The sequence below is a fragment of the Balaenoptera borealis genome (assembly GCF_965194805.1).
Source record: "Balaenoptera borealis genome assembly, chromosome: 3".
NCBI classification, from domain to species: domain Eukaryota; kingdom Metazoa; phylum Chordata; class Mammalia; order Artiodactyla; family Balaenopteridae; genus Balaenoptera; species Balaenoptera borealis.
Window position 1 is genome coordinate 4,257,020 of NC_138866.1, and position 27,641 is coordinate 4,284,660.

At 51.3% G+C, this 27,641-nt stretch overlaps 1 protein-coding gene across 4 annotated transcripts in view; it reads right to left on the minus strand.

The window, feature by feature from the left end:
- The window catches only part of WDR25 (WD repeat domain 25), a 138,517-nt gene that overhangs the window by 30,049 nt on the left and 80,827 nt on the right, over positions 1–27,641 (minus strand). For all 4 annotated transcript variants that reach the window (XM_082385854.1, XM_082385852.1, XM_082385853.1 and 1 more), the window contains exon 4: positions 16,399–16,529. In XM_082385854.1, coding sequence (XP_082241980.1) covers positions 16,399–16,529 — 131 coding nt within the window. The remainder of the gene's footprint in view (positions 1–16,398; positions 16,530–27,641) is intronic.

Sequence of the window (27,641 nt, forward strand, 5' to 3'; positions counted from 1 at the left end):
TCCACCGGCTTTGTTCACACTCACCCATCAGCATCTGAGATCCAGCCTATCAAAGCGGGCCTCGTGGATCACTTTTAAAATAGGTACAGCTCATTATAAAGCACCTGCTCTCAAATGTTTCCTAGGAAACAGAGGCCCCAAGACGCCCTTCTCTAAATTCATTAGCATTTAACACTCCTTAATAAGGTTTAAAGATGGCGCGCTTTAATAACCATATGCTGGGGGAGGACCCCTTTCCCTTTTACATTTAGGTATATCTGAGGGGCTGGCTCGGGCTCCCAGAGGACCAGCCTCTGCTCTGAGCCTTCCTTAAAGGCAATGTCGTGAGCACTGGGGGTGTCTGAGGGCTCCCTGTCTCTAAAGCCTCCCTCAAGGTGTTCGGCCCTGGGCCACAACCTAAACATGGCTGGGGTGGAGGCCCTGCCCTGACAGCCACCTTGATTCCTAACCCTCCTGTACACACACACACAAACATACCCACACCGACTTACACACACACCCTGTGTGCACTCCAGCCACACAGACCCCTCACCATTCCCCCACCTGTCAAGCCCTTTCACGCCTCTGTACCTTTGTGCATTCCTTATGCCTAGAATTCCTTACCCAGACTTGCTGCCTAGAACACTCCTATGCATCCTTCAAAACCCTCTGCCAACCAAGCCTCCTAAAGTGCCAGGCAGACTCATCAGTTCCTTCCTCTGTGGGCCTCTCGTCATCCCCTCCACGGCAGCTACCATCACACCACACTCTGCCTGATTCCGTCTCTTCCCCTTGACTGTGAGCTCAGGGCTCGGAGCAGGGATGAGCCCCATTTCCCTCCATCCCGTGGCCACATGCCACCCAGCAGGTATTCGGTGAGTGTCTGAAGGAGCCCCTGATGAATGGATCAAGCACTCCAGGACCCTGCGGAGTCAGCAGGTGGGGAGCAGTCCCGTCTGGGCCGCCAGCTCCCCTGACTGCGGGAGAGGGGGCTGACTCCTCGCAGCATGAAGCCTCGGCTGAGCCCTTCGCAGCTACACACTGTGCGGAGGGGGCTCTGCTCGGTGCGGACCCCATCACAGAGTCCAGCCCCTTCCTGACACATGGGAGGACTACGGCCAGGAGGACAGGCACCAAATGTGGGCCTCACAAGGGCCCCTCGGGCCTTTTCCCCAAGGGGGTGGAGGAGCGGAGGGGAAGATTGTCCCTGAGACCACGTGGAGAAGGAAGCCACCACCCGTCTGGAGCTGGGTGGGAGGCCAAGGGCACCGCACCTCTCCCCACACCGCACCTCCCGAAACTGCCTCAGCCTCCTCCACCGCGTCCAAGCAGAAGCAGGATATGCCCCCCAAGGACCGCCTTCCTAGGTGTGACCCTCCACAATGTAGCCCGAGGAGCTGGCCAGGGAGTAGCAGGGCAGGTCGTGGGCCTCGGGCCTGGGGGAGGGGGACATGAGGGGACACCTGGAGAGAAGCAGCCAACTGCATCTCACTCTCCAGGAGCCCCAGGGAATCCAGGACATCCACACCCACACCGTCACCCCTGGGCAGGGCCTGAGTTGCCACCTTCCTCTGTCTCTGAGCGTGTTCACTGGCCAGTTTTCTGGGACTTCACAGGACCTGGGACAACTCCTGGGCGCCTGGGGCTGGGTTCCCAATGAGGCGTCTCCTAAGGGCCCGCTGTCTGCTCCTCCCCTATATTCTGAGCGTCCATCCTCACTAGGCAATAATTAATTCATTTCTCTCTTTTAAAAATTAATCAAAGACACAGGGGAATGTATATCTGAGCCTCTGATCAGCTTGAGAGGACCCATGTTATCACACCGGGTCAGAACATCTTCAGCCGAAAGCAGGCACTTGACATTTCGGTCAGGCGCACTGCCTGGCTGGGGGAAAAGTATGATCTCCACTCAGCTTTTAGCAAAACCGAAGGCAGCTCCTGACTGCCAATTATCACAAGCTCGTGGAAAGCACGACCCTGTGGTGATCATCGGAGACGGCAGGGTGCATTAACTGAACACCTACCGTGTGCCACGCACCTTGCTAGGGGCTTCACGTGTGACCTCACTTAATCCTCATGACCACCTTGCGGGGTGGAGATTACCAGCCCCACGGTGCAGATGAGGACACCCAGGCTCAGAAACGGAAAGGGCCTGCCGGTCATCACACAGCTGAGTAGAGGCAGAGCCGGCGTGACATGCGATCTGCGGCCGACACCGGAGCCCGTCCCCACCCCCCACTGCACCCCACAGGCTGCCCAGCCAGAGGCAGAGAGTAGCTGCTCAATTAGTGCCTGCTGAATCTGAGGTGGATCTGAACATGCCCACAGAGAAGCCGTCACGTTGGAGACCGTGAAATTTTAAATTACGGCTACAGAACACGAGAGAAAGGAAGAAAAGCAGAAATAGACAATTACACATGTATCCACGATGCTGATCCTCTCAAGTGAAAAATTGGTTTTCCTCACTTTACAATGGAGGCATGAATTAAAATAGGGTTCTAACAATGCAGCCACCCCCAAGGGCAGCGCAGCTCGGCGGAGTCTGGGCCCCTGCGCCGTGCACGGTATGCACCCATCTCTTCCAGGCGTCTCGGACCCTCAAGAAGCAACAGGGGGCAACGCACAGAGGCTCAGGCCTACTCTGGACAGGACAGATGGAGAGTGTGGGGCTGTCCTGCCTGGGCCGGAGAGAAGGAAACCAGAGCACAAGGGACTCTGCACCCTGAGACCTGGTCCATGGCCGAGACAGGGGCCCGCCCCACTTCCTTCCACCTCCGGTCGCCCCACCCACCCCAACCTTCAGCCCCTCCCCCTGACCAGCTCTTCCCCGGATGGTGGTGAGCCCCTGCATACGCCTTGCCTATGCCCAAAACAAGCAAGTTAACCCACCAACCCCGTTCTCAGGGTGAACAGGTAATCCCTTCTGGAAGGAAGTGGCCAGTGGGATCCAGAACCTAAAACCACACATACCCTTTGATCAAGTCTGCATCTGGGAATTTACACACAGAGATGTTCACCTTAGTGTTGTAATAAAGGAAACACTGGGAATATGATAAATACCCAATCAGAGAGGGCTGGTTAAATACATTATAGTATATTGGGTAACTATTAAAAATTACATCATCCAAAAACTTTTTAACGATACAGAAACACTAAGGATACATTCAGTTGGGGGGAAATTACTTAAAAATGTAAATATATGCATTGAAAAACTGGAAGGAAGGACCCCAACTGTCAATGGTGGTTCTGGCTGTGTTGAAATTGAATGCGTTATCTTCCTCATTACAGTTTTCCATTTTCCAAGTAGCCTGCAAAAAGCACAGATTACTTCTGTAATCTGAATGTCTGGAGAACAGCCTCCCTTTCTGCTCTCATGTCACGGGCACACCACGTCTCCAGGTCCCTGACATCCTTTTACACCTCTACCTCTGCACGCTGCCGGCACCCTGAGTCCACAGCCCCGCCCCCAATCCCCCAGCAGCTCGCAGCCCTGGACCCAGCTCTCCTCCCAGGTCTCTGGCTGCTCCTTTGCAAGCTCCCCTTCCTCTATCTTCTCTGGAAAATAATTTATCTACTCTTTTATTCTGAAGAGTAAATCCCACTCGTGGCAGACAAGTCAAACAGTCTGGAAAGGTGTGGAGTCCCCCAGTCCTGTGACGTGGTGGCTTGGGGCAGGCTGGGCACTCGGAGCCAAGCCTGGTGAGGGAGGCTGGGCTGGGCGGTGTGGAGCTGTCCTCACCAGGAAGGAAGGCCTGGACCTGCTCTCATGGGCACTGCAGGGTGCAGGGCCGGGAAGAGCTCTGAGCCCAAGGCGATGTGTTCGGATTTGCGTTTCCAAATGATGATACTTGCCGTGGTGTGGAAGACGTAAGGGGGTGGGCAGTGAGCAGCGCTGGCGTCCCGGGGGGAGAGGGTGAGGAGCAGACCTGGTGAGGCTGCAGAGATGGAGAGGGAGTGGCTGTAGCAGACAGAAGGGGAAAGGATGGGGCCACGGCTGGCCCACCTGGCCCCTTGGTGCATATCGGGAAAAGACCCTCCTTCAGGTGGAGATCACCCCATGCTAGGGGCGTCGCTTGGCCAGCGGAGCATAGGCTGGATTCCAGCACCCAGCCGCCCCCCTGGCCAGGTGCCTGTGTGCAGTGGACAACCTGCACGACCCCAGAAGAGGGAAGCACGGGGTATGGGGGTGGTGAGGGGAGGGCAATCCTAAAGCCGCCAGGGAGGTTTCCCACATGGTCTAGCAACTTGGTGGATGACGGTGCCAACAGCAGGCGTGAGGCGTTTCCTGTAGCTTCTTTGAGTCTTGCAAACTAGGAAGATGTCCTACACATGGCAGGTGCTCGGCAAGTGTTCAATGAATAAATGAATGAGGCAAACCAGGTAACCAGATCTTTTTTAAAAAAAATTTTAAGTGAAATACTAGAATTAAAAACTGAGAAATTCACTTGATATAAAAAGGGCATGCAGGGGGTGAGGAGAGATATCCACCCTTCATGTCCTCTCCGAATCCAGCATGATGAGTGGACCGCTCGGCACAGCCTAATTACAGGATGCGCCACGAGGTTTCCTCTCACACATCCCGTCATCCTTCTCAGCTTGAGCACTACATCTGTGAAAGGCACCAGGCAGTCTTCCCTCGGGGTAGGTAGGGAAGGCTGTGGCCAGCAGGAGAGTCTGCCCACTGGCAGGGTACACAGAACATCCACGTGCTGAAAACAGCACAGCTGTCAACACCGCCCTATAACTGGGGAGCTCTTGGTTGGGGCACGAATTTGGATTGCACAAACTTTCCTAAAGTCATAGAATCTTTGCAGAGTTAGGCTGCAGATTCACGGAGGTTGCTGTGACCATTTATTCGAGAAACACTGATTGAGCCGCTGACCCCATGCCAGCAATACAGAGTCTGGGGACACAATGCCAGGTTGGACAAGACCGTCGTGTCCCCCAGCCCTCACGCGGCTCACATTCCAGTGCGGGGGTGACACTTGCCAAGCAGCTACAACCCAGACTGAGAGAAGGAGGGGGGGCACCCGACCCAGGGGGGCTTGGGAAAAGCCCCTGGAGAGGAGACAGCAGTGGAGGACCGCTGGCAGGTGGCATCCAGCCAACAGAAGAGGGGAAACTCAAGGCCAGGAAAAAAATATGTTCAAAGTCCACCTGGGGCCACGTGGGATCCAGTAAGCCCACCAGAGCCTCTCTCCCCACTGATTACAACAGGCTCTGGACAAAATGCAAGAAGCAGTTCCCCGAGAACGCTGAAAGTAAACACAAGCAGACAGACCCCGGAGAGAGGGCAAAACCTGGAGAATTGAGCAGCATGAAGACGAGCTGCTATTTTCTTTTCTTGTTCTTTTTTTTTTTCTTCTTATTTTGTCTAACAGCTTTGACCAGCGAGCAGGCCCCCAGTGGAGCTGTGGTGGAGCTTCAAGTATATAAGGGAGAAAAGACAGAACTGAAGAGAGAAATACACAAATCCACAATTATAGTTGGCGACCTCAACACTCCTCTCTCAATAATTGAAAGAACAAGTAGACAAAAAATCAGCAAGGATCTAGAAGAACTAACTGAACAATACCATCATCTAACTTGACCAAACTGTCATTTATAGAACAATCCACCCAACAACAGTGAAATACATATTCTTGCCAAGAGCGCATGGAACGTTCAACAAAACAGACCATATTCTGGGCCGTAAAAGTATTTAAATCATATAAAGTATGTTTTCTGAGCATAACAGAATTAATAACAAGGAAATTAACAACAGAAAGATATCAGGAAAATCCCTACAAATTTTGGAGCTGAGTAATAAGTTCTAAATATCCCATAGGTCAAAGAGGAGGTAAAAATAAAATTAGAAAATATGTTTTAATTGAATGAAAATGTAAATACTGCACAAGATTTGTGGGATGCATTCTTAGAGGGAAATGCATAGCATTAAAATGCTTATATTAAAAAGGATTTCAAATCAATGATGTAAATTGCTGCCTTAAGAAATGAGAAAAAGAAGAGTTAATTAAACCCAAAGCAAGTAGAAGAAAATAAATCTCTAGCCACACTGACTAAGGAAAAAAAAGAAGACATAAATATCAATATCTGGAATGAAAGAGAAGATAGAACCTAAAGACATCAAAAAGGATAATAAAGGAATATTATGAATAAGTTGATGTATATAAATTTGATAACTTAGATGAACAAATTCTTTGAGAGACACAAACTATCAAAGCTCATTCATGAAGAAATATACAGTCTGCACAGTCCTATATCAAACCTTAAGGAGACCACAATGAGACACCACCTCACACCCACTGGGATGGGGAAAAGCAAAAAGACCCATAACAAGTGAGGTGAGGACGGGGAAAATCGGACCCTTCATACATTGCAAAATGGTGCAACCACTCTGGAAGACAGTCTGGCAGTTTCTCAAAAGGTTACCCATAGAGCGACCATGACTCAGCAATCTCACTCCTAGGTGGAGCCCAAGAGGAATGAAAACACAAGTCCACACAAAAACTTGTAAATGAATATTTATAATAGTATTATTATAAGAGCCAAAAAATGGAAAGAACACAAATGCCTATCAACTGATGAATAAACAAAATGCAGTCTATCCATACAATGGAATATTATTTGTCCATAAAAAGGAATGAAGTACTGACACACGCTACAACATGGGTGAACACATTGAAAACATTATGCTAAGTGATATACTGTATGATTCTGTTTATATAAAATGTACAGAATAGGCGAATCTATAGAGACAGAAGGTAGATCAGTGGTTGCCAGGGGCTGGGGGTAGGGGATAGAGGCAGGGGAGTTGGGGTGACTGCTAAAGAGTAAAGGGTTTCTTTCTGAGGTGATGAAAATGTTCTAAACTGACAGTGATGATGGTTGTATAACTCTGTAAATATACTAAAAATGAACGAATTGTATACTTTAAATGAGTGCATTGTATGGTATATGAATTACATCTCAATAAAGCTGCTACCGGGACTTCCCTGGTGGTCCAGTGGTTAAAACTCCGCGCTCCCAGTGCAGGGGGCCCGGGTTCGATCCCTGGTCAGGGAACTTGATCCTGCATGCCGCAAGTAAGAGCCCACATGCTGCAACTAAAGATCCCACACGCCGCAACCAAGATGCCGCATGCCACAACTAAGACCTGGAGCAGCCAAATAAATTAATAAGTTAATTAAAAGAAAAAAAAAGCTGCTACCAAAAAAGTTTAATAAGTATTTAAAGACAACAAAAATATTTAAGACAACAAAAATAACTAGGGCATCAAACCCATGATTTTTTTTTGGATACTATTAGTTATGGCAAACTAAAATAAGTTTTTAGGTAAAACAAAAACTGTGAATCTATTTCATAAAAATATTAAATTTTTAAAAATCTCAAGGAGAAAAAAAAATCTCAATGAGAGATGTTCAGTGTATGTTCAGTGTATGTAACACAGCTTATTTTAGTGGCAAAACGAATTACAAAGGTCACATATATTAGTATTACATAAATATTTTATTTATATAATCATTACAGGTCCAGAGTCTGCTTTATATTTTCTAATACACCCTACTGCATCTTTAAGAGCCCAAGTGATCACACGAGGACATGGCCCTCCTGAGTGCCACGCTCTCCCGTTGTCACACACTGAGCTCCAGGTGGCAGCTCACATTTCAGGTTTTTAACTGGAGTCTGCTTGACGCCCCAAGAGAAGTGCTGCCGAGTGAAGGTGAAGAGAAGGACTGGGCTGGGGGCAGAAATCTGAGGTTCTGGACTCCAGGGACCCCTTCCCCAGCTTTGCCCAAGATTTTGGATGACCCAGGAGACACATGGGGACCCCCTGGCCGCTTGTGAAGGCAGCCAGTGAGGCCGACAGATGCACCAAACATCAAAGAAATGTGCGTTCCCCGTCCCTTCTTCCAGATCGTGAGCTCCTAGAGGGCCCTGGGACAGTGCCTGGTGTCTGGCGGGCGCTCAGTAAATGAGGTGTGTCCTCTTCCTACCACAGGGAGAGGGAGACCTGGGGTCAGAGCCAAGCCCCACAGCGGCTGTCCACCCCTGCGCTGAAAGCTGAGCCTTTCAGGACTGGTTTCCACGTCTACCTGTGGAGGCAGAAGGGCCGCCCTCACAGAGGTGCCGGGGTTATGACTTCAGGCCTGAGGCCGCAGGGCCCACCACTGTCACGTTCACAGTGGGGTCCCTGACACCTGGCATCGAGCTGCAAGCAGCGGGACCGAGCAGGCATCAGAACTCAAGGGCTGCCCCATGCAGGCTTCTCCAAGAAGAAAGCACGCGGCTCTCACTGCCAAAGCTTTATTTACACCCAAGACCAACACTTCCTTTGCCCTGTGAACGGAGGGCCTGCAAGGGCGCGGGAATCAAGGCACCGGGTCAAGGTCTTACCCCCCTACCAACCAGCCCTGTGCTGGCTGCTGGAACCTTTCTGAACCTCGGGCACCCCGCCAGGGGGATGGGGTGACAGCAGCGCCTGGTACACCTCCCAGGACCGCTGTGTCGCGGTAGGTGACACACAGGGAGGGTCCAGTGCAGAGCCCGGCGGGTGGTGGCTGCCCAGGCCACGCCCCCGAGAGCACCCCACCGCCACCTGACAGATGGGGCACCGGGCGCCCGGAAGGGACAAGGACCCACGGCGCGTCACACGGAGCGGCGACCACGCTGCCCTCGGCACCAGGCTGTCCGCGCCCTTCCCCGTCTCCACCTCCCTTAGGCTCCCGCTCTCATCTCATAAAAAGTCTGGCTGAAGGCAAAACTTAGCCAGAACTGCAGAAGTACGAAGAGGCCAAACAAAAGGCTTTTTAATATAAAGTTGACGAAAGAGACAAATGGAGAGTAATCAGAACCTCATTAGGGCAAACAAGCAACCTGCCTACGACGCCACGAAGACTGATGGCGCCCGGGAACCAGGAGGTGAAGGTGCTGAGTCTTCCAGACAGCTGCCACTGCAGGAACGGACATTTCAGGACACCCTCACCCACACCAGCAGAGACCCTGCGAAACACCATTCAGGACTCTCACTGACGCTCCCAAGCCCTGGCCCCCAGGGCTGTGGTTCGCCACTCGGGCTCTTCATCAGAATCACCTGGAGAGTTTTCACAACGCTGGAGGCCGAGACCGCCTGCAGGCGCGGGTGGGTATCCTCTAAGGCTCCGGGGGCTCTGACCACTGCACCAGGGCGGCCAGTCCAGACCAGCAACCACTGGCTGCGTGGCCAGCTGGCTCATTCCCCCTCGGGGCAGGACGCCCACGGTAGGTGCCGGAGAAGAGCGTGTTGACAGATGCTGACTCAGCTTCCACTTCACCTGGGTGGGCTTATCACTTGGGATTTCTTTTTACTTGGCCTGGATTAGGGCCGTTAGTCATTCCTGCAACAGTCCCATCCCATCCACCCAGCACTTCGCTAGGCTCAGGGAAAACAGCAGGAAAGGAGCAAATCCCTGCCCTCAGGGAGCTTACATTCTGTGGGGAAACTGCAGCAGAGTGAGGGGCTGTGACAACAGGCAGAGATGAGAACCCAAGCAGGTGGGAAGGACGAGCCAGAGGCCTCGCCCACTGTCACCTGCATGATAGGACACACACCTGCAGCGACTTTGGGACAAAGCTCCAAAAGGAGGTCAAGGAATGAACTCAAGATCTGGAAGTCAAGACGGCCCTTTACAAACTTAAAAAGAAAGAAAGCTGTAGAACAACCATGGACTATTGATGATTCGGGTCAAACCAACACTAGAGCAAAAAAAAGTGAGCTGGTCTGTCAGAGTAGATCTCATCCTGAGAACTACCTGAGCGGGTGGGGGTTGGTGTTTCGAGGCCCAGTGGGGACCTGAGGGCACCTGAGACTCCCTTCTCGGGAGCAGAGTAGAGCTATGCATCGGAAGTCATGCTCGGCCCCAGCCTGCCCAGTGTCGGCCCTGCCCACGGAAGGGAAGAGAACTGGAGCAGAGGCCAGGCTCCCAGTGTTGGGAGCCCCATGTCCCAGATTTTCCAGGGCTGCTCCAATTTGCGGTGCTCGATCCTGCTTGGCTGAGAGGGAATTTGCTGAGGTTGGGGTTCCAGAATTTAGTCTCGCAAAAAGGGTGACTCACTAAATATGCAATATGATTTTTCAGCCTCTGTAGGAGTTTTTCTACAACTTTAATTCATGATACAAGGGAGAAATTGTATTACCTATCCTAACTTTTGGCTCAAACTACATAGTCATCTTAAAGCAAACCTAAAAGTAACTACCTTGGAGCCTTTCCCACAGTGCTGGTGGGCCCTGCAGATCTGGAACTGTCCAGCTCCCATTCCCTGCCAGGCAAAGAGCCAGGGCCCTGCAAGGCTGGAAACTCCGTCATCTACGAGACACTGGGGCACACGAGAGCTCAGACTTGGCTGAGAGCTGCAGTGTTAGAACCACTGCACCAGCCCTCACCTGGCCCAGGATCTCCCAAGTCCTTGGCCTCTGTCTACACTTCTGGAATGACCAGTTACAGCTGAATTGCAGCTAGCCTTTATTTCCCATTTGTTGGAGGGCCCACTGCCTCTGCAGAAATCCCAGGGAGGCCACTGCCCCCCGAAATGTGGGCAGGTGGGTGCTCCTGCAGGGCTCCATCATGATTGGAGGGGCGGCTGACCCCAGCAGCTCACTCCAAGTTACCCCCTGAGCACCTGCTCTGGTCCAGGTCCTGTGGGAGATGCCGGGGCACAGACATGACTGGACTGAGCCCCCCTCACAGGCAGTTGTAAATGAACAGCTGTCAGGTGAAGGTGCCCACAGCCTATTTATCACTGAGATAGGTCACAGGTGGTGCAGGTCAATCGAGGACGAAGACCAAGGGTGCTCACGTGAGAGAAGCATGGGACCTCTATGTTCAGAGGCCCTTTGAGACCTGGCTTCTCAAAGTGTGGTCCATGGCCCGTCTGCCTCTGCATCTCCTGGGAGCTTGCTGAAATGCAGGATCTCACCTGCAATGGACTGAATGTTTGTGTCCCCCCCAAAATCTATATTTTGAAGCCCTAATCCCCAATGTGATGATACCTGGAGATGGGGCCTTTGTGAGGTAATTAGGTTTGGATAAGGTCATGAGGGTGGAGGTCCCATGATGGGAGTGGTCGCCTTAAAAAGGGATGAAGAGCCCAGAGCTTGCTCGCTCTCCATCATGTGAGGACACAGCAAGAGGCAGCTATCTGCAAACCAGAAGGAGCCCCCTCACCGGAACCCGACCACCCTGGCACCCTGATCTCGGACTTCCAGCCTCCAGAACGATGAGAAATAAATGTCTGTTGTTTAAGCCTCCCAGGCTGTGGTATTTCATTACAGCAGCCTGAGCTGACTAAGACATCATCTTGCTGAAACAGAGTCTGCATCCTAACAAGAGTCCCAGGTGCTCTCCTACGCACAGGAGAGTTAAGAGGCCCTGCTTTAAAGATGACCTTATCCTGCCCCTTTACTATACCACGGGGGAAACCCTTGACTGAGAGAGGCTTCAGTTTACAGATTTGCCTAAAATCAGCCAGCTAAGCAAGTAGGAGAGGGAGGATGGGGACCCAGGTCTGCTGGATCTCAGGCCAATAAGCACTGGCGGCCCAGAGGGGCTTGGACCCCCATGGTAACATGAAGGTCAGACCACAGACATCTTGGGTTCCAGACCATACCCACGTTCGAGCAGACTGTCCAGAGACAGAAGAGTCAGAAAATCCTGTACCGGCAGCACGGAGCCAGCACGAGTAAGCAGGCTCGGAGGGCCATGCGGAACACATCCTGCTGACCTGCTGGAAATGAAGCCAGGCGCTGTGCAGTGACGAGGGATGTGATCCAATCATCAGACCAGAGCAGAGAGAGATGGGCCAAGAAAAGACAGGGGAGCCAAACAGCCCATTTGCGGTAACGCACTGGACTGGACCAGCGAAGTCCAGAATCCCAACATTCATCATGTGGCTAAGCTTAAGGAATAAAAGTCTATGACTGGAAAGTAGCTTTAAAGTTATCTGTTCCAACTACTCCTCAGACCTGGCGAGAGGCTGTCTGGCCACACCGTCCTGCTCCAGTGGTGGGCTCAGCTCCATCATCGGAAACCTACCCCTTACCTTCAAAATGCTGACTCACTTTAACCCAGCAATTTGAGTTCTGGGGCACAAGCTGTAGGAAATAAACTGCAAATGTGGAAAACACTAGATGCACAAATGTGTCTCACAGTGGAATGTACAACAAAGTAGACTGGGATGGCTTGTCTGGAGACTTTAACAAGGGAGGGAAGCGACTCACATACCCCTGACTGAGGCACGGTTCTCTGGAAAAGACATTCTCTGAGCGCACGGTTTCCACAGGGAGCCCATAATAGGGTGAGGCGCAGGGGCACCCACCTTGTCAGCCAGATTAGGAGGATCAGTCCCGACAAGCCATAGCGTGACACACTCCACAGCCAGATACGTCTTAGCAGGGATCGGCCAGATCATAAATATTTTTGGCTTTGTGGGCCATGTGGTCTCCGGTGCAATTACTCAACTCTACCACTGTGGTGTGAAAGCAGCTGCAGCCGATAGACACATGAATGAGAGGAACTGCATGCCGATAAAACTTTATTTACAAAAACAGGCAGCAAGTCAGATTGAGCCCCAAGCTGCAGCTTGCCGATCCCTGATCTCTACCTTCACATCTATTAACTTTAAATGGCAAACCAAACCAAACAAAAGGAAATGTCCTGAAATCCAACCTCAGGAAATGGTTTAATAAGCTAAACCATTTGAAATTGACTCATTCCATCCATATTTATCGAGTGCCTGCTGTGTCAGACACGGCTCTGAGTACTGAGGATAAGGCATGGAGCAAATTAGCCAAGCATACTGCATCAGAGGAATGTACTAAAAATCTACAAGAATTCATTTCACTGTAAGGAAAACCCTTACAATGCTGTGTGAAAAGCAAAATACAAAACTGTATAAACATAAGACCAAGCAATGTTTTAAAAAACACACAGTGGAAAAGAACAATGAAATAAAAATATTTAAATGTTACTAATGTTTACCTTTGGCTGGCTCGACTACCCCTTCTCTCTGTTTCTATTTTCTAGTTTTTTCATATCATCACATATTACTTTTATAATAATAACAGTCCTTCCATTGTTTTTAAAAGAGGAAACCTGTCTTGATTTTAAGCTAAGGTCTGTGTCCCTCCTGCAGTTTCCACGGCTGCCCCTGAAGGCAGTCAGAAAAAGACAAGCTGTTCTGCCCTAGGTGTTCCTACACTCACCAGGGAGGGCTGGAGAGTTCAGCACCTGGGACAGAGCCCCAGGCCCCACGGGAGCCCAGCAGGAGGGCAGAGAGCCACCCCAGGTGGCCGTCCACGCCTTTCCTCTCTGGCCCTCCTGCTGGGTCCATACAAGGCACTTGGGCCACACCTATCAGAGGAAACAGAACTGAAGCAGGAAAGAGACTGGACCCCTGAGTCTGGCTGATACAAATGGAAACAGTCCTTGTGACCCAGCAAGGGAGGACAGGCAGTCAGATTGTTGGTAAAAAGGAAGTAAAAACAAATATTGCACAGATCCCTTTACCCACATTACTAGCTGGGGAGAGACTGGCAAACATGCCAATACCAGTCACAGCAACATCTGCTCCTAATTGCTTCTCCCCCAGCATTCTCAGAACGCGTCAGCTGGCGTCTGCCCTAGGAGAAAATCCGATATTTTTAACAAAGTCTTAAATCAGATGGCGTCCTTGATGAGTAATTTCTTACGTGTTTGGTCTTTGAGGCTAAAAACAGCATACCTCTAAGGGACGTGGCCGTCACCAGGGGCTGGTTGATCAGGTGGCCCCGCTTCAAACAGCATGACTAAGAGTTTCCAACTCCAGCAGCACTTTCCAATGTCTTCTTTCATTTATCATGTATTTATATCCCATATACTAGTGTTCTAGTGCTTTTAAAAGTCCACACATCCACTTCTTTATGGGTAACTTTTCTCTCTTTTCCAAATATTCTTGTTTTAAAAAACAGTCTCTTGTAAAAGAAAAATGTGTGTTTTTTTTAAAAAAGAGTACATCTCTCTATGCTCTAATTCTCCCACTTGTGAAGTACTTTAGGCAAAATACCTATGGATAAAACATCCTGTTCTCTTTAAGGAAACTGTCTCTGGTTTTAGGTTCTCCTGCAAACACCAGCGGCCCCTTCCCACAGCCTGGGGGGAAAGTGCCTTCCTGCCGTGGCCGGTCTGACGCACCAACTCGCCTTTCGAATCCGGCACTGGAGGTCTCGTCCCACCTCCTTCCATCCTGGCCACGCAGAACGGCCTCTGCTCAGTGAAGACCTGCTGGGGGGCTGCACCTGCCCAGGATGGGGCAGGAGGCAGCCCTGGAGGGGGATGCCTTTAGGTAGAGGCTTTGGCGCTGCAGATGCAGCAGGATAGAGCCGTTCGGCGTGGGACCACTGACTCCCCTGAATCCCTAATGGAGGAGGACACTCTCTGACGTCCCACACCCTCTTCTTTCAAGGTCAAGATCAAAGCAGGCATCATCACGAACTACCCTGTAGCATTCTAGTGGCTGTCTGCCTCCTTCAGACCAGGGCGGTGCTTCTCAGGGCTTGAAACAGCCATCCTGAAATCACTGAGCCCCCCAGAGGCAGGAGGCAGTCAGGCTCTTCCCCACTGCCCCTCCCTGAGCCCCTCTGCACCCCTCAACCCAGCCCTCCTGCTCACAAACCTCCCATGGCTCCCCGCTGCTGATCCAAACCCAGACTCACGGCATTAAAAGCCTCTCTGCCCGCCTGTCCCACTGCCTGGGGCCCACGCCTGGCCAAGTTGAGCAGGCCACTGGCCATGTACACACCTTGTGTCCCCCAAGTCGAGCAGGTCACTGGCCATGTACACACCTTGTGTCCCCCAAGTCGAACAGGTCACTGGCCCTGCACACACCTTGTATCCCCCATCCCGTGTGACTGCCCTCTGCCTCCAACCACTCATTCAGTCACCCACGGTCTGCTGAGTGCCTACCATGTGCCAGGCACTGTTCTAGGAGCTAGAAGTCAGCAGCAAACAAAACAGACAAAAATCCCTGCCCTGGAAGAGCTTACATTCGAGGGGATGGAGACAAGGCAAATAGACAAGTAAAATCCATAGCGTGCCGGGTGATGATAAATGCTATGGAGAGAAAAGAGGTGGCAGGGGGACTAGTGAATGCCAGGGGTGGCTGGCACGGCGGTCCGGGAAGGTGGCATTTGAGCAGAACCCTGGAGGAGGGAGGGAGCCTCTCCAGAGAAAACTGGGAGGAGAGCATTCCAGGCAGAAAGAGCAAAGTGCAAAGGCCCTGAGGCAGGACTGTGCTGGTGTGTTCTAGGAAAGGCAAGGAGGCGGGTGGGGCTGAGGCTGAGCGGAGATCATGAGGCCTGGTGGGCCGCCGTAGGGACACAGCTTTTCCTGTGAGTGAGACCTGAGCCTGGAGGGTTCTGACCAGAAGAGCGGCACATCTGACTTCCACTGTCACAGGCCACTCCGGCTACTGTGTTGAGAACAAACCGTAAGGGGTCGGCGGGGCCGGCGGGGCGGGGAAGACAGATACCGGAGAGGAAACTACTGCAATTATCCGAGCAAGAGACAAGGGCAGCTTAAACCCGAGTTACCACTGGATTTGCTGATGGTCTGGGTGTTGGGGGGATGACAGGGGGAGCGGAGAAAGGGATGATTCTGATGGTTTGGGCCTGAACAACCAGAAGGATGGAGTTGCCACTTCTTTTTTTTTTTTTTGGCCACGCTGTGTGGCATGCGGGATCTTAGTTCCCTGACCAGGGATCGAACCCATGCCCCCTGCATTGGGAACGTGGAGTCTTAACCGCTGGACCGCCAGGGAAGTCCTGGAGTTGCCGTCTCTTAAGTTAGGGAAGCAACAGGAGCGGCAGGCTGTGGTGAAGGACGGGAGTGGACATCGCTTCTCTATGGGACTGACGGTGACCAGCCTTTAAGCCCCAACAGGAACACGGTCTCCTCCGAGAAGCCTTCCTTACACTGAGCTGAGCTGAAAGCTCACCCACTCTGAATGCCGGCCCCTCCCTCCCCACCATCCCTCCTCTCACTCACACATACACACACACACACAGAGCACTTCTCCACCCCACTTATTTGTAGCCACATATTATTCCCTTGAGTAATCTGAGGCTGATTCATTTTATAACATCTGGAAGCATTTGCACACAGTAGGTACTCAACAAATATTTTTAGTAATATGCTGTATAGAATTGCACCTATGATGCTTTAATAATCTAACAACTCAAGGATGTTCTTTCAAAACATCTAAAATTTATGCTTCCCGCTGATTAAATATTAAGTGGTAATTATTCCATCTCAAGGGTCCTATATATAGATGCTGACCCACCCCCAATCGTTCAAAATGTCCAGGCAAGCTCTCCTGGAAAGGCCATGTGAGGAAGAGGGGTGTTACCTTGCTGGTCCTTATGTCCCAAGCTTTCATTTCAGAGCTGAAGCCGCCACATACGAAAACGTTGTGGTCTCTTGGATGAAATTTCAAGGTAGTGATTCTAAAGTCACTTTGACCACTGAATAGCTGGGTTCCTACAACATGAAAAGAGAAGAGAGGGTTAGAAAATACCCAGATGACAAACTAAATACCTTAACACTAAGATGCCATCTGACGTGGAGCCACGGGAAAGCGCAGCCCACCTGGGCCTGAGGCGGCCAATGGAGACTTTCTGGAAACACAACAGCAGCGGCATTTGCCCTCACTCTCTGGCCACCCGGTCCTCAATTAGCTGAATCCCCCCACCCACCAGGGATAAACAAGATGCCTGAATCCACCTTTTAGGTGCTCTGCAAACATTATGCACATCAACTCATTTCAAGCACATAATCGCCCTAAATCCAGTTTGCAGTTGAAAAAACCAAGGCTCAGGGAGACTGAATAACATTTCCAGAGCTACACAATTAATTTTGTTAGATTATTTACTGGGAGTCTAAAAACCAAAAGCAGGTTGCTCCAAAATGATTCTTTTTAGGATCAGCGTCTTACAATCACACCCTCATGATAACCCATCAATGGTTTGCCATAGAGCAAACCATGCCATAGAGCGTGGCGCGTGGGGTGGCATCAGCGATAAATGAGAGTGTGACGTCACAGTGGCTCAGGCCACAGGTTGGAGGGGGTGCGTGGACCACCTTTTCTATCTGCCATGAAACTGCTGTCAAGTGCTCCTGGATGTTGTGCAAACGTCTGCGTGCACACACATACCTCTGCTGTGGAAACCGTCTTCCTATCACTGAGCTCTCTTAGAGGTAAGCCATAAAAACGCCAGAAATGTCGATCATTTAGAACAGGTCAGACTCGGGGAACAGATCTTTTGTGCTGAGCCCAGGTCTCGAAAGCCAGCATGCCTTCCTCTACACGGTGCCACAGCCCAGGAGGGACAACCTTGAAACCCTTCCCCTGGACTGAGGCAGTGGGCAGTTAGGGACATAAGAAGCTGGATACCAATGCAACGCCAAGATCTCAAGCATCATCTCCTCTTACGGGAACCCAGGAAGTGCACTTGGTCCTTCAATTCAGAGAGCGCTTCCGGAAGGCTGCCCTGCTCTGTGTTTAGGACCACACTTTAGTTAAGTGCTCCAGCAGCTCACCAGGTAAGGAAATGAAAGTCATCAATTGGTCCTCTTGAGAGTTACAGCAGAAGCCTTGACAAGTCCAATTTGCCTAGATCCTTGGTCTCCAAACTTGTCTGACAGTACATCCCAGCCATGAGAAACCCTTAGGCACATACCGCCAACACATGTATATTTATTTATAAGTTACACAGTGTGCTACTGTACCAATATATTATGAACATGAAAGCAATTACCAAAAAAAGAACATTTTGAAGGATGAGACAAGGATAAAATAAACAATATTTTAAAATATATTTTAATATGCCATTTACTAAGAGTATCAACAAACCTCTTGGAAATTATTAAATCAAATGAGTTATAATAATTTTAGTAAGAGCAACAGGACTGAATATGCTTCCATTTTTTTTAAATGTAGGGACCTTTTTGTGACTCAGTGATTTGACAGTAGCCCGGTTACAACTTGAGTTTACACACTGAAGTCTGTCAGAGCCCCAAAGCCTCCTTCCAGAGATGTGAGGACCCAGAATGGAAGACGTTTACCACTAGCAACAGGGAAGACATCTTCCACTTCCATCTACCACTGATGCAAAGGATTTTGTGAACAATTTGCTAATAAAGCTCCATTTCCCCTAATGTCAAATAATGGCTCCTGCAACTAATCAGTGGTTATTACTGTATTCTCATACTTTTAACAACCTAATTCAAAATCCACTGAAATTTTCATTTACAGGATTTTAAAGCAGGATTAGAAAAACACTGTTCCCAGGTTAAGAGTGCTGACACTGAAGTTTTTAATAGGTGACACATTCACATCGTTTTTGGCAACAAAAATTACAGAATGATATAAACAATTAAAAACATCTGTTTTCAAAGTGTTCTCTCCATAGTACAGATTTCTTGGAAAGAGGCTACTCTCTTGTTCTTTGTTCAAGCATCACCTTTACCTTGACGGATGATTAAGTGTGTTGATTTTTTTCTAATATCTTCTAAGGGCCTACAATTGGCAGTCAGTTGCCATCAGAGAAAACTCTGGAAACACTTGGCTTTTTGTAAATGAAGACTCTATATCCCTTTAAGCTCAACAAACCCCTTAACTATTTTGCTGCAAAATGCAATGCACAAAGATTTCAACGGTCATGCTATGTCATCGCAATGCTGTCACGAGCTGGCCAATTTGGGTCGTTCCACTGATTACGGTGAAGGGACCCTAACGAGCAGCCTAGCTGAGAGAGCAGTTAAGGCAGATGTGGTTCTCTGCCTGGTGGAAGGTTGAAAAGCCATTTACAACTGGAATTATAAATAACACTCTGTGGCAAGAGGGACAAAGCTTGATACCCGTTCTTGAATTACAGGAGTATTAAAGAAGGACTGACGTGAACAAAAGATAGGGAAGACGTGATTCACCAACAGGAAATGAGTTGTTCTAGGGGTAGTAAGATAACTTCTTAAATTATACTAATATTGCTGTCATAATACTGTTCTTCTAATAAGTAAAGAACTCTTCTATAAAAGCATGAGGAAGATGAGCAGACTTGTAGTATTCTGTGTGCTGTGTCCCTCTCATTAGGTCAAGAGACAAGCAACACTCTCGAGTAGACCAAAAAATTCACTTCCCGAGGAATTAGTCTAATTGGAAACCTGGTATTGCTTGTTCTTATTCTTCTTTTCCTTTCCTGAAACTTGTCTGGGACCCAAACTCTTCCTCGCCTTTTCTGCTACACTTTGGGGTCAGGAAGCAAGCGTGACATGCCCGGTTAGCAAGCCCCCTTCTTGGGGAGGATGGAGCAGGGGGCCGCCCGCCCGTGCAGTACTGTGTGCCCTGGGGATGGGCTTCGCGCCTGTAGCGCTGGCTTCAGGAGCTTCGCTCCAGCCAAGGGGCTGGGGGAGCCACATGGGGGCCAAGGGTGAGGGACTATCATCACATCCCCGCGATGGAAAAGGAGCACAGATGTCGCTGCGACCCTCACACCGGCGCGAGAAGGCCCCTGTAGGCCAGAAGTCTTCTCTCCAGACAGATACAGCTGCGCCTAATGCCGACTTCTTGCTCATTTGGAACTCACTGCCAACCCTTAAGTCCAAAAGGAAAAACAAACTCTATATGCTTGGAAAAAAAATTCTCCCTGTTTCTTGGACCATAGCATATACCATATGCTTATTTCAGGAAAAGCAGTGAATTAGCCATGTTTTTTTTCAAAAAGTGCCGTGACAGTCTTGCCAATAATGGGGGAAAAAGATGAGAGGAAAAGTGAAAGTTCAGTTGCTAAAAGATAATGACTGAACTTTTTTGCTGAAAAAATGTATTTCTGACTACATTATTCATCCTCAATCCCCTAAAGAGATTGAGAGAGAATCTATGTCTTTTAAGTACTAAAATTTTCCAGTTCGAAGACAAGCTGTAATTTGTATTTTTTCCTACTTTTACTTGTAATAACTAGGCCTTTACTGTATTTCTTTGTTAAAAGGGACCAAAACGAAATTTTTCCATTTTTGAATAATAATTACAGATACCTATTGGGAAACACGAGGTAAGCAGGTCTGGGGCAAGACTGTAGCTCAGAAATCAGGACCCCAGCCATTGGCACCCAGCAACCTGTTCAAAGTGGGAGGTGATACGGCAGAGGGGTGGAGAGTCACACACACCCGGGTCCCACCCCAGCTCTGTCACCTCCAGTGGAGCGACCTTGGGCAGGGCCCTTCACTGCTGTATCACACGCCCTCATAAACACACGTCTGTCGGGAGGGCTGTAAGGAAAGCATTCTAGAGGGCCTGGCAGACAGCGAACAACGAAGGGGAGAACTCTTACAGTTGGAAAAAAACTAAACCTCAAATTATTGAATTAGTTAAACTGAAAGCTAAAACCAAGGGATATGAGTTTTTAACAGCAGGGAACTTGAGAGATTACTGACGTTGAGTTTTTGTTCTGAGGCTATGAGAATACAATGCCCTGGGCTGGCCTTTACGTTTAGTTAAAGAGATACAGACAAAAGCTGGTAAATATTTACCAGAAACTGTCTTGAAGGTGATAGCCATACTGGAGGTGAAGGTCCTTTGCTGTCAGATGTGTTCCTACTCTGCAACTTCTCATAAATGGAGTAGCTTTTTTTGTTTGGTTTGGTTTTTTTTAAATTTTCTTTATTTATTTTCTTTTTTTAGAAATTCACGGTCTTTTATTTATTTATTTATTTATTTATTTATGACTGCGTTGAGTCTTCGTTTCTGTGCAAGGGCTTTCTCTAGTTGCGGCAAGTGGGGACCACTCTTCATCGCGGTGCGCGGGCCTCTCACCATTGCGGCCTCTCTTGTTGCGGAGCACAGGCTCCAGACGCGCAGGCTCAGTAATTGTGGCTCACGGGCCCAGTTGCTCCATGGCATGTGAGATCTTCCCAGACCAGGGCTCAAACCCGTGTCCCCTGCATTGGCAGGCAGATTCTCAACCACTGCGCCACCGGGGAAGCCCTATTTTCTTTATTTTTTTTTATTTTTATTTTTGGCTGCGTTGGGTGTTCGTTCCTGCACGTGGGCTTTCTCTAGTTGCGGCGAGTGGGGGCTACTCTTCCTTGCCGTGCGCGGGCTTCTCATTGCGGTGGCTTCTCTTGTCGCGGAGCACGGGCTCTAGGCGTGCGGGCTTCAGTAGTTGTGGCTCGCAGGCTCTAGAGCGCAGGCTCAGTAGTTGTGGCACACAGGCTTAGTTGCTCCGCGGCATGTGGGATCTTCCCGGACCAGGGCTCGAACCCGTGTCCCCTGCATTGGCAGGAGGATTCTTAACCACTGCGCCACCAGGGAAGCCGGCAGTAGCTTGTTTATCGCATCCCCTCCTGGGCAATGCTACTTTGAGCACAATGGTTAGTTGTATATAACCTTTAACCGTGAGACTTATCTGGCTTGTTTACATGTTTGTTATGGAAAATTCCATTTATTCAATGCATGCTGCTGATGAGAAACCGAGTTTGAAAATATTTAGTCCACTAACACTGACTTTATTGATCTTGTTCTAATGAACTCAACCAGTATAAAAGAACTGTTCAGACTCTCTTGGAGTTAGGAAAAATCACTTCTTTTCCTCCTTGAATCCATAATGATACAAATAAACTATAAATCGCCATTAAAGCAGAAACATGTTTAAGACAGAATGCAGAAACTCAGCTGGTTCTCTTGACACTACTAGTGCTGCCAGTGCACCGTCACCAGTTTTGCTATGACAAGGCAGCTGGTAAGGCTGGCCGGGCTCCTCCTCGGGGGGGCCCCCCTCTTTCTCAGGTGGAGACACCGAGCTTCCCAAGGTGGCCACCTGCGTGGCCAGGCAACACTGCCTGTCAACCCTAACGCCTGCCCTGTGGGACCCTATCGTCACGAGGGCTCCAGGGCCCTGAGGGGCCTCCTCTGCCCCTCAGCACGTCTGGCCCCCGGCCCAGTTCCCGGCCCGTAAGAAGCACTTGACACAGGTCAGGTGAAACCCAAGTACGGGGCCCCGAGAAAGAGCAGGGAAGCTCATGCCCTCCTCTCCAGAGAGATGGCGCCTATCGCCCCCAGGCCTGCCTGGGGCTTGCACGTGTCATGCCACAACCCTGCGTGGGAGGCGTAATTACCCCATTTCTCAGCGTTGGGGGGATGGGGGATGGAAGCCCAGAGAGGTGAGGCCTCGTCCAGGGCCGTGCGAGTCGGCCACCCTGGGACAGAGGCTGGACCCGTGTGACCCCGGAGCCCGCCCGCGAGCGATCCATGACCTTTCCTTCTGCTCAGCTCTGCGTGCACACCACAGGCTCGGGAGCCGGTAGGGGAGATGCTGACGGGGGACTGGCTGCCGCTGTCGGCTGGTGGTGATTGAGCTCGTGTTCCCAGGCAGGCGGCGTATGACTCATTCCGCGAAAATCAATATCGTTACACTCATCCTCTGGGAAGTATTCAGCCAGCTGTAAATTTAACCCTCCTGACTCAAAGTTAACGAAACAAGGAGCTTACTAAGTTTCAAATCAAACTCTGTGCATCAGGAACAAGGGCCATCTTGGCGCGCCGGGCAGAGTCCCGGGGAGGGTCCAGGCCGGAGTCAGATGGGCCCGTGTCTGCACGCTCCCTGTAGATAAGCTAGCAGCCCCAGGATCAGCCGGCAAGCCTCTCAGATCCATGGGCTCCTAATACGTGAAATCAGGATAATAAATCTTACCTTCAGGGCTTGCTGTGAGAATTAGAAATAGTGCACGTAAGACAGCAAGCCCCAGACAAATGACAGGCCCGACAGACAGTAGCTGCAGCAGCAGTAGTGGTCACAGAAGAAACAGCAGTAGCTGTTGTAGAAATTTCTTTCATATCAAGTTTGGCCACTGCACTTAATTAACTGGACAAGACTGAATTTTCCAAAATTTAAAAAAAAAAAAAAAAGTTCTCCACTTGCAAACAGGTCCCAAAGGTACAACTTAAGTTGGTTTTCTGGGACTCAGAGGTCACCACCAGGACAAGGAACAAGCCGTGACTGTGCTTAGGCTCCGGGGTCAGTCAACAGAGGTCGTCCTACCTACAAAGGGAGCCAAACCGCAGTGCAATCGCAATTAAACACACACAGAGATAAAAGCATCACCGCTGTGCAATAATGGTAATGAATGAAATAGTGCCGTTGATTAAAAACCACCTTTGATTTATCCAGAGGGCTGGCACGAGCTTAACTAGAGGCAGATGACTAGTCAGACGTTTGGGGAGGCGTGGAAGGACCTCGAAGGCAGGTTCTAAAGTGTGAGATACGGGGCTGGCAGGGGCTTTACTCAAGCTTGGTAACATCTGATTCAATATCCACAACTAGGTCAGCTTCTTACCCCAAAGCTGTATGCAAAGAGGGGGAGGAATCGAGGTTGGGACTGGAGGGAAATACTCCTCGGAGCGGAGGAGAAGAGCGTGGGTGGGAATGGGGACCGGTGCCCGGGATCAAGAGGGCACAGCCCTGAGAACAGACTCGTTTAAAGGAGGGCTGGGAAAGGGATGCCGGTGAAGGAGCAAGCTTAGGAGAAAGTGGGACTCCTTCGTGTAGAGGAGTCTGGAGGGTCCCGCCTGTACCTGTGGGACGGAGGACAGGAGAGCAGGCAGCTGCCCCCGGGGCAAGAGGGCACCGGCGTCAGCTCAGGCCTCACTGGGCACAGAGCTCTGCACAGCCTCCGTGTCTGGATCTAGTAGTAAAACCCCGAGGACCAAAGGAGCAATGACACGAGACATGCCCACACCCTCGGGAGCGCCAAATCCATGCCCACTGGCAGGAGACCTTCCTGCTGTCCGCGGGCGCATGAAGGACACCTGACCGGGTTCCTCTGAGATGTTCCAGCAAACACTCATGGTGCTCGAAAGCCTAAAGGCTGGAGAAGCCCAGGCCCCTCTCACCAGCGCCTCCCAGGAGACCCGGGGGCGGGGGGCGGCACCGCTCTGAAGGCTTTAGCCCAACAAGGAGCCCCCCTGCAGCCACTTCTCCAACGTCGAGTGAGCCCCTGACACTTTTCTCCGGGCTTTTAATTTGGACGCTTCTCACCCTTCCTCTGACAAGTGTTTTAAAATCGTCAGGGCAAACGTTTCTCCTGCTGGAACGGCGGCTGTCGATAGCCGGAGAAGCACCCTTCAGCCGGTCACTTCATCAGAGGGATCAGTCAAGATCAGTCTGGGCGCTTTCTTCCCAGAGGCCCCGAGTTATCCTCAGCAGGTGGAGAGCCGGCTGCCCGCGTGAGAGCCAAGCGGGCTCCCCCGGAGTCGGCTTAAGCAAACTGTTTGGTCACAGCCCAGAAACACACGTGGTTGAGGGCACCCACTCTTGTCCTTCAACAGCCAAAGCCTCTGCCAGTCACATGGGCCGGAGCTGAACCCCAGCTCTGTCACTGCAAGTCATCCAACGCTCCAAGCCTCAGTTTCTGAGCCCATGAAATGGGGATAAAAACACTTCCTTCATAGGTTAGCATGAAGACTAAATATGTAATAAGCAGAGGGCCTAACATCCACTTATTCATTTTGGCTTGATACAGGCCAGGCAGGGTGCCAGGAACCAGGGCTACACGGCCCACAGCCTGGCCCACAGTGAGCACCCAGCCAATTTGTCATTCCCCTTTCCCTTGGAGCATTCCTGTGATGGAGGCCCCAGTCGTGATGCAAAAACAAGGGAGACACCAGAAGACACTTCTTGGAAAAGAAAAGTAATGATCATTTATGGGTCCAGTCCCCGTCGGCCACTCATGCCCATGCACCATGACCCCCACGGAAAGACACAGGGACCCCAGAGCAGGAGGAGCCAGGCAGGGGCTGGGGGCAGCAAGGACGCGGGAAGCGGGGTCTGAGTGAAGAGGGCACCCACTCAAACAAAAGGCACGTGCGACCCATCACGAGGAGGAAGCTGCTACCCCACTCAGGCCATTTTGTCACGGAGCAGCGAAAGATGGAGGAGAGGCTGGGAGACCCTGCAAGGCGGGCTTCCTGCCCGTCTGCCCCCAGACCCACACGTGCGGTCAAGAGCCACCTAGTCAGCTGGCTCGGGGGGATCTTCGGGGGCTTTTGGAACTGAGCCACCAAAGCTGCCCCCTTTGGGGAAATGGTCCAGCCGCTGGGGCTCTCTGGATGCTCAGAGGAACAAGGCCATGATTTCCTGCCTTCTGAAGGGCCTTGTGGGGCAGGGAGGCGGAAGGGAAGGGCAGCCTTTGCTGAGCGCTCGCCGTGCGGCAGGCACTCTGGATACGTTATCTCAGCTGTTCCCCTCCACGACCCCAGCCGCTGGGCATTGCTGCCCGTCTCACAGATGCGGAAACGGAAGTAAAGGAAGCTTCCCCAGGACGCCCGGCTTGGGTAGGTGGAAGAGCCGTGTCTGCGCCCCAACCCAGCTCCTCCTACCACGCTGGGCTGCCTCCAGCATCCGGGAGCTGGGACCGGGTGGCACGGCCTGGATGTCCCGGATGGGCTGGACACACGTCAGGAGAGCTGACTGGGCAGAGGAGGGAGGACAGGGTGCCCTGCCCATGCAGGGCCCTGGGGGCTCCAGGGAAAGGACCATCTCCTGTGCAGCCAACAAATGCAAAGTTCGAGGCCCCGCATGCCTCCGAGGCCTTAACAGCCAGGCTGGGGGCGATGGTCTAAGGGGTGGAATCTGCAAGAACCAGTACCACTTAGAACTGAACGAACCATTGTAAAGCAATTATACTCCAATAAAGATGTTAAAAAAAAAAAAAAAAGAACTGAACGAGCTCAAGCTCGTCGGGGGCTTTTGAGGAGACTGGCTGATTTGGTTTGCCGGACAGCTGACTCATAAAGCAGGCGACACTCGGGCCCTGGTGGAGTTGAAGACCAGCGCTCCCCGAGGCCGCCTCAGCCTAATGCACCCGACACGTTTTGTTAGGAAGATTACAGACTGAAATGATAGCACCAAAAATAATTAATCTGTGAGCAGATTTTATTTAAGTGTTGATTCATGGTTGTTCTATAAGCCAACAGCTCGTCAGAACTATAAATTAACGGGATAAAATGTTACTGGCCCTCCATATTTCAGGCCGGGTATTGACGTTTTAGAATCCACAGATTTTTAACTGTATTGACTGAGGACACCAGGATAAATGGCCTTGGCGCCAAATACCCATTAACGACAATGGGCACGGAGTGACTAATTCCCAGAGCGCTGCGGTGAGAACGCCCTGCGTTGCTTTCTCCTGGCAGGGAGTTCTAATTAGATTGAAATGAAAAAGCCAAATCACCAAGGGCGGAAGGAGGCAGAGCAAGTGAAAAGGAAGATCAGACTCAGGGACGAGAAAGGACAGGAGAAGTCAAACGAGGCCAAGAGCCACGGAGGCTGTACACAGAGAGCCCCCCGCACACCCTGGGCCAGGCGGGGCGCCGGAATGCGGCCTGGGCGTGCATGCAGACCCCACTCCGGCCGCCCCTGATGAACCCACCCCCGCCTGGCAAGGGCCTCCTCAACTCTGCCTCATCCACACGCACGCTGAGCAGCTGCTCCGAGCCAGGCCTGGCCAGGTGACAGAGACATGAAGACCACCTGGATGGGCCCCATCCTCAAGGAGCTCCCACGCTAGCCGTGGGGATGGACACAGAAACCAACAACCCCTCGGTGGGAGAGGCCCCACCCAGGGGCTGGAGGGCCTCCCCAAGGGCAAGGCCAGACCCCTGGACCCTACCCACCAAGCAACAAAGGACATCCAGCACGCTGACCACGGTAGCCCCAGCCCAGACCCTGTACAAATAGCTGCTGAATGAAAGTGGGCCTTCAATAGGCAAACCAGGTGGTGAGCCCATTCCCAGCAGAGGGGTGGAGGGGAAAAGTGCCCCCTCACCTCCCCGGGGGCGCGGCAAAGCCCTGAGGGCAGGGCCATGCTTCCCCCCGTCCCACCCAACACCCCACAGCTGGAGGAGCAGCTGGGCCCGGGCCAGACAATGTTCCCTCCAGCGAGTTCTACCACCAGCTGGGCAGGGCTGCCGCATGCCCTCCTGCGGCTCCCCACCCAGCCTCAGGTCACACCCAACCCGCTAGAGCCCCCAGGGAGACCTGCCCAGGGTGCACTGGAGCCATGATTCTCTCCGGCTCCCAACTCAGCAATGGCCCCCTACTGCCACCTGCTGTGGCAGTGCCTAACTGGCCAGGTGAGAGGACTCCCTGTGAACGTCTGAAAATGTCAGAGCCCCCACCACCACTCACTCACTCACACACACACACACACACACACACACACACACACACAATGGCAATGTCTGCTTAACATCTGTTGATTGAGAAGATAGATCATGACAAAGGGCCGCTAGGAATCCATTAATGTTATCAAATGGACTTGTATTTGATTAACACGGCAGCATCACCAGCATGTGAGAAGCATCCCTTCTCCACTCTTGGGCAGGCAGCGCAGGTACCCATGGGTGCTCAGTGACACTGGACTGGGGAGCGGCATCTGGGGAATGTGCACCCCACAGGCCAGGAAGCGCATGGAGCCCGAGCTCCCATTCCCGCACCCCCAGACTCACCTGCCCCAGCTCCCTGCACCCCACACTTCCACACACACCACGTGGTTCATGTTCCTGAACTCCGTCCTCATTCCATCTGCTGAGAACCCACT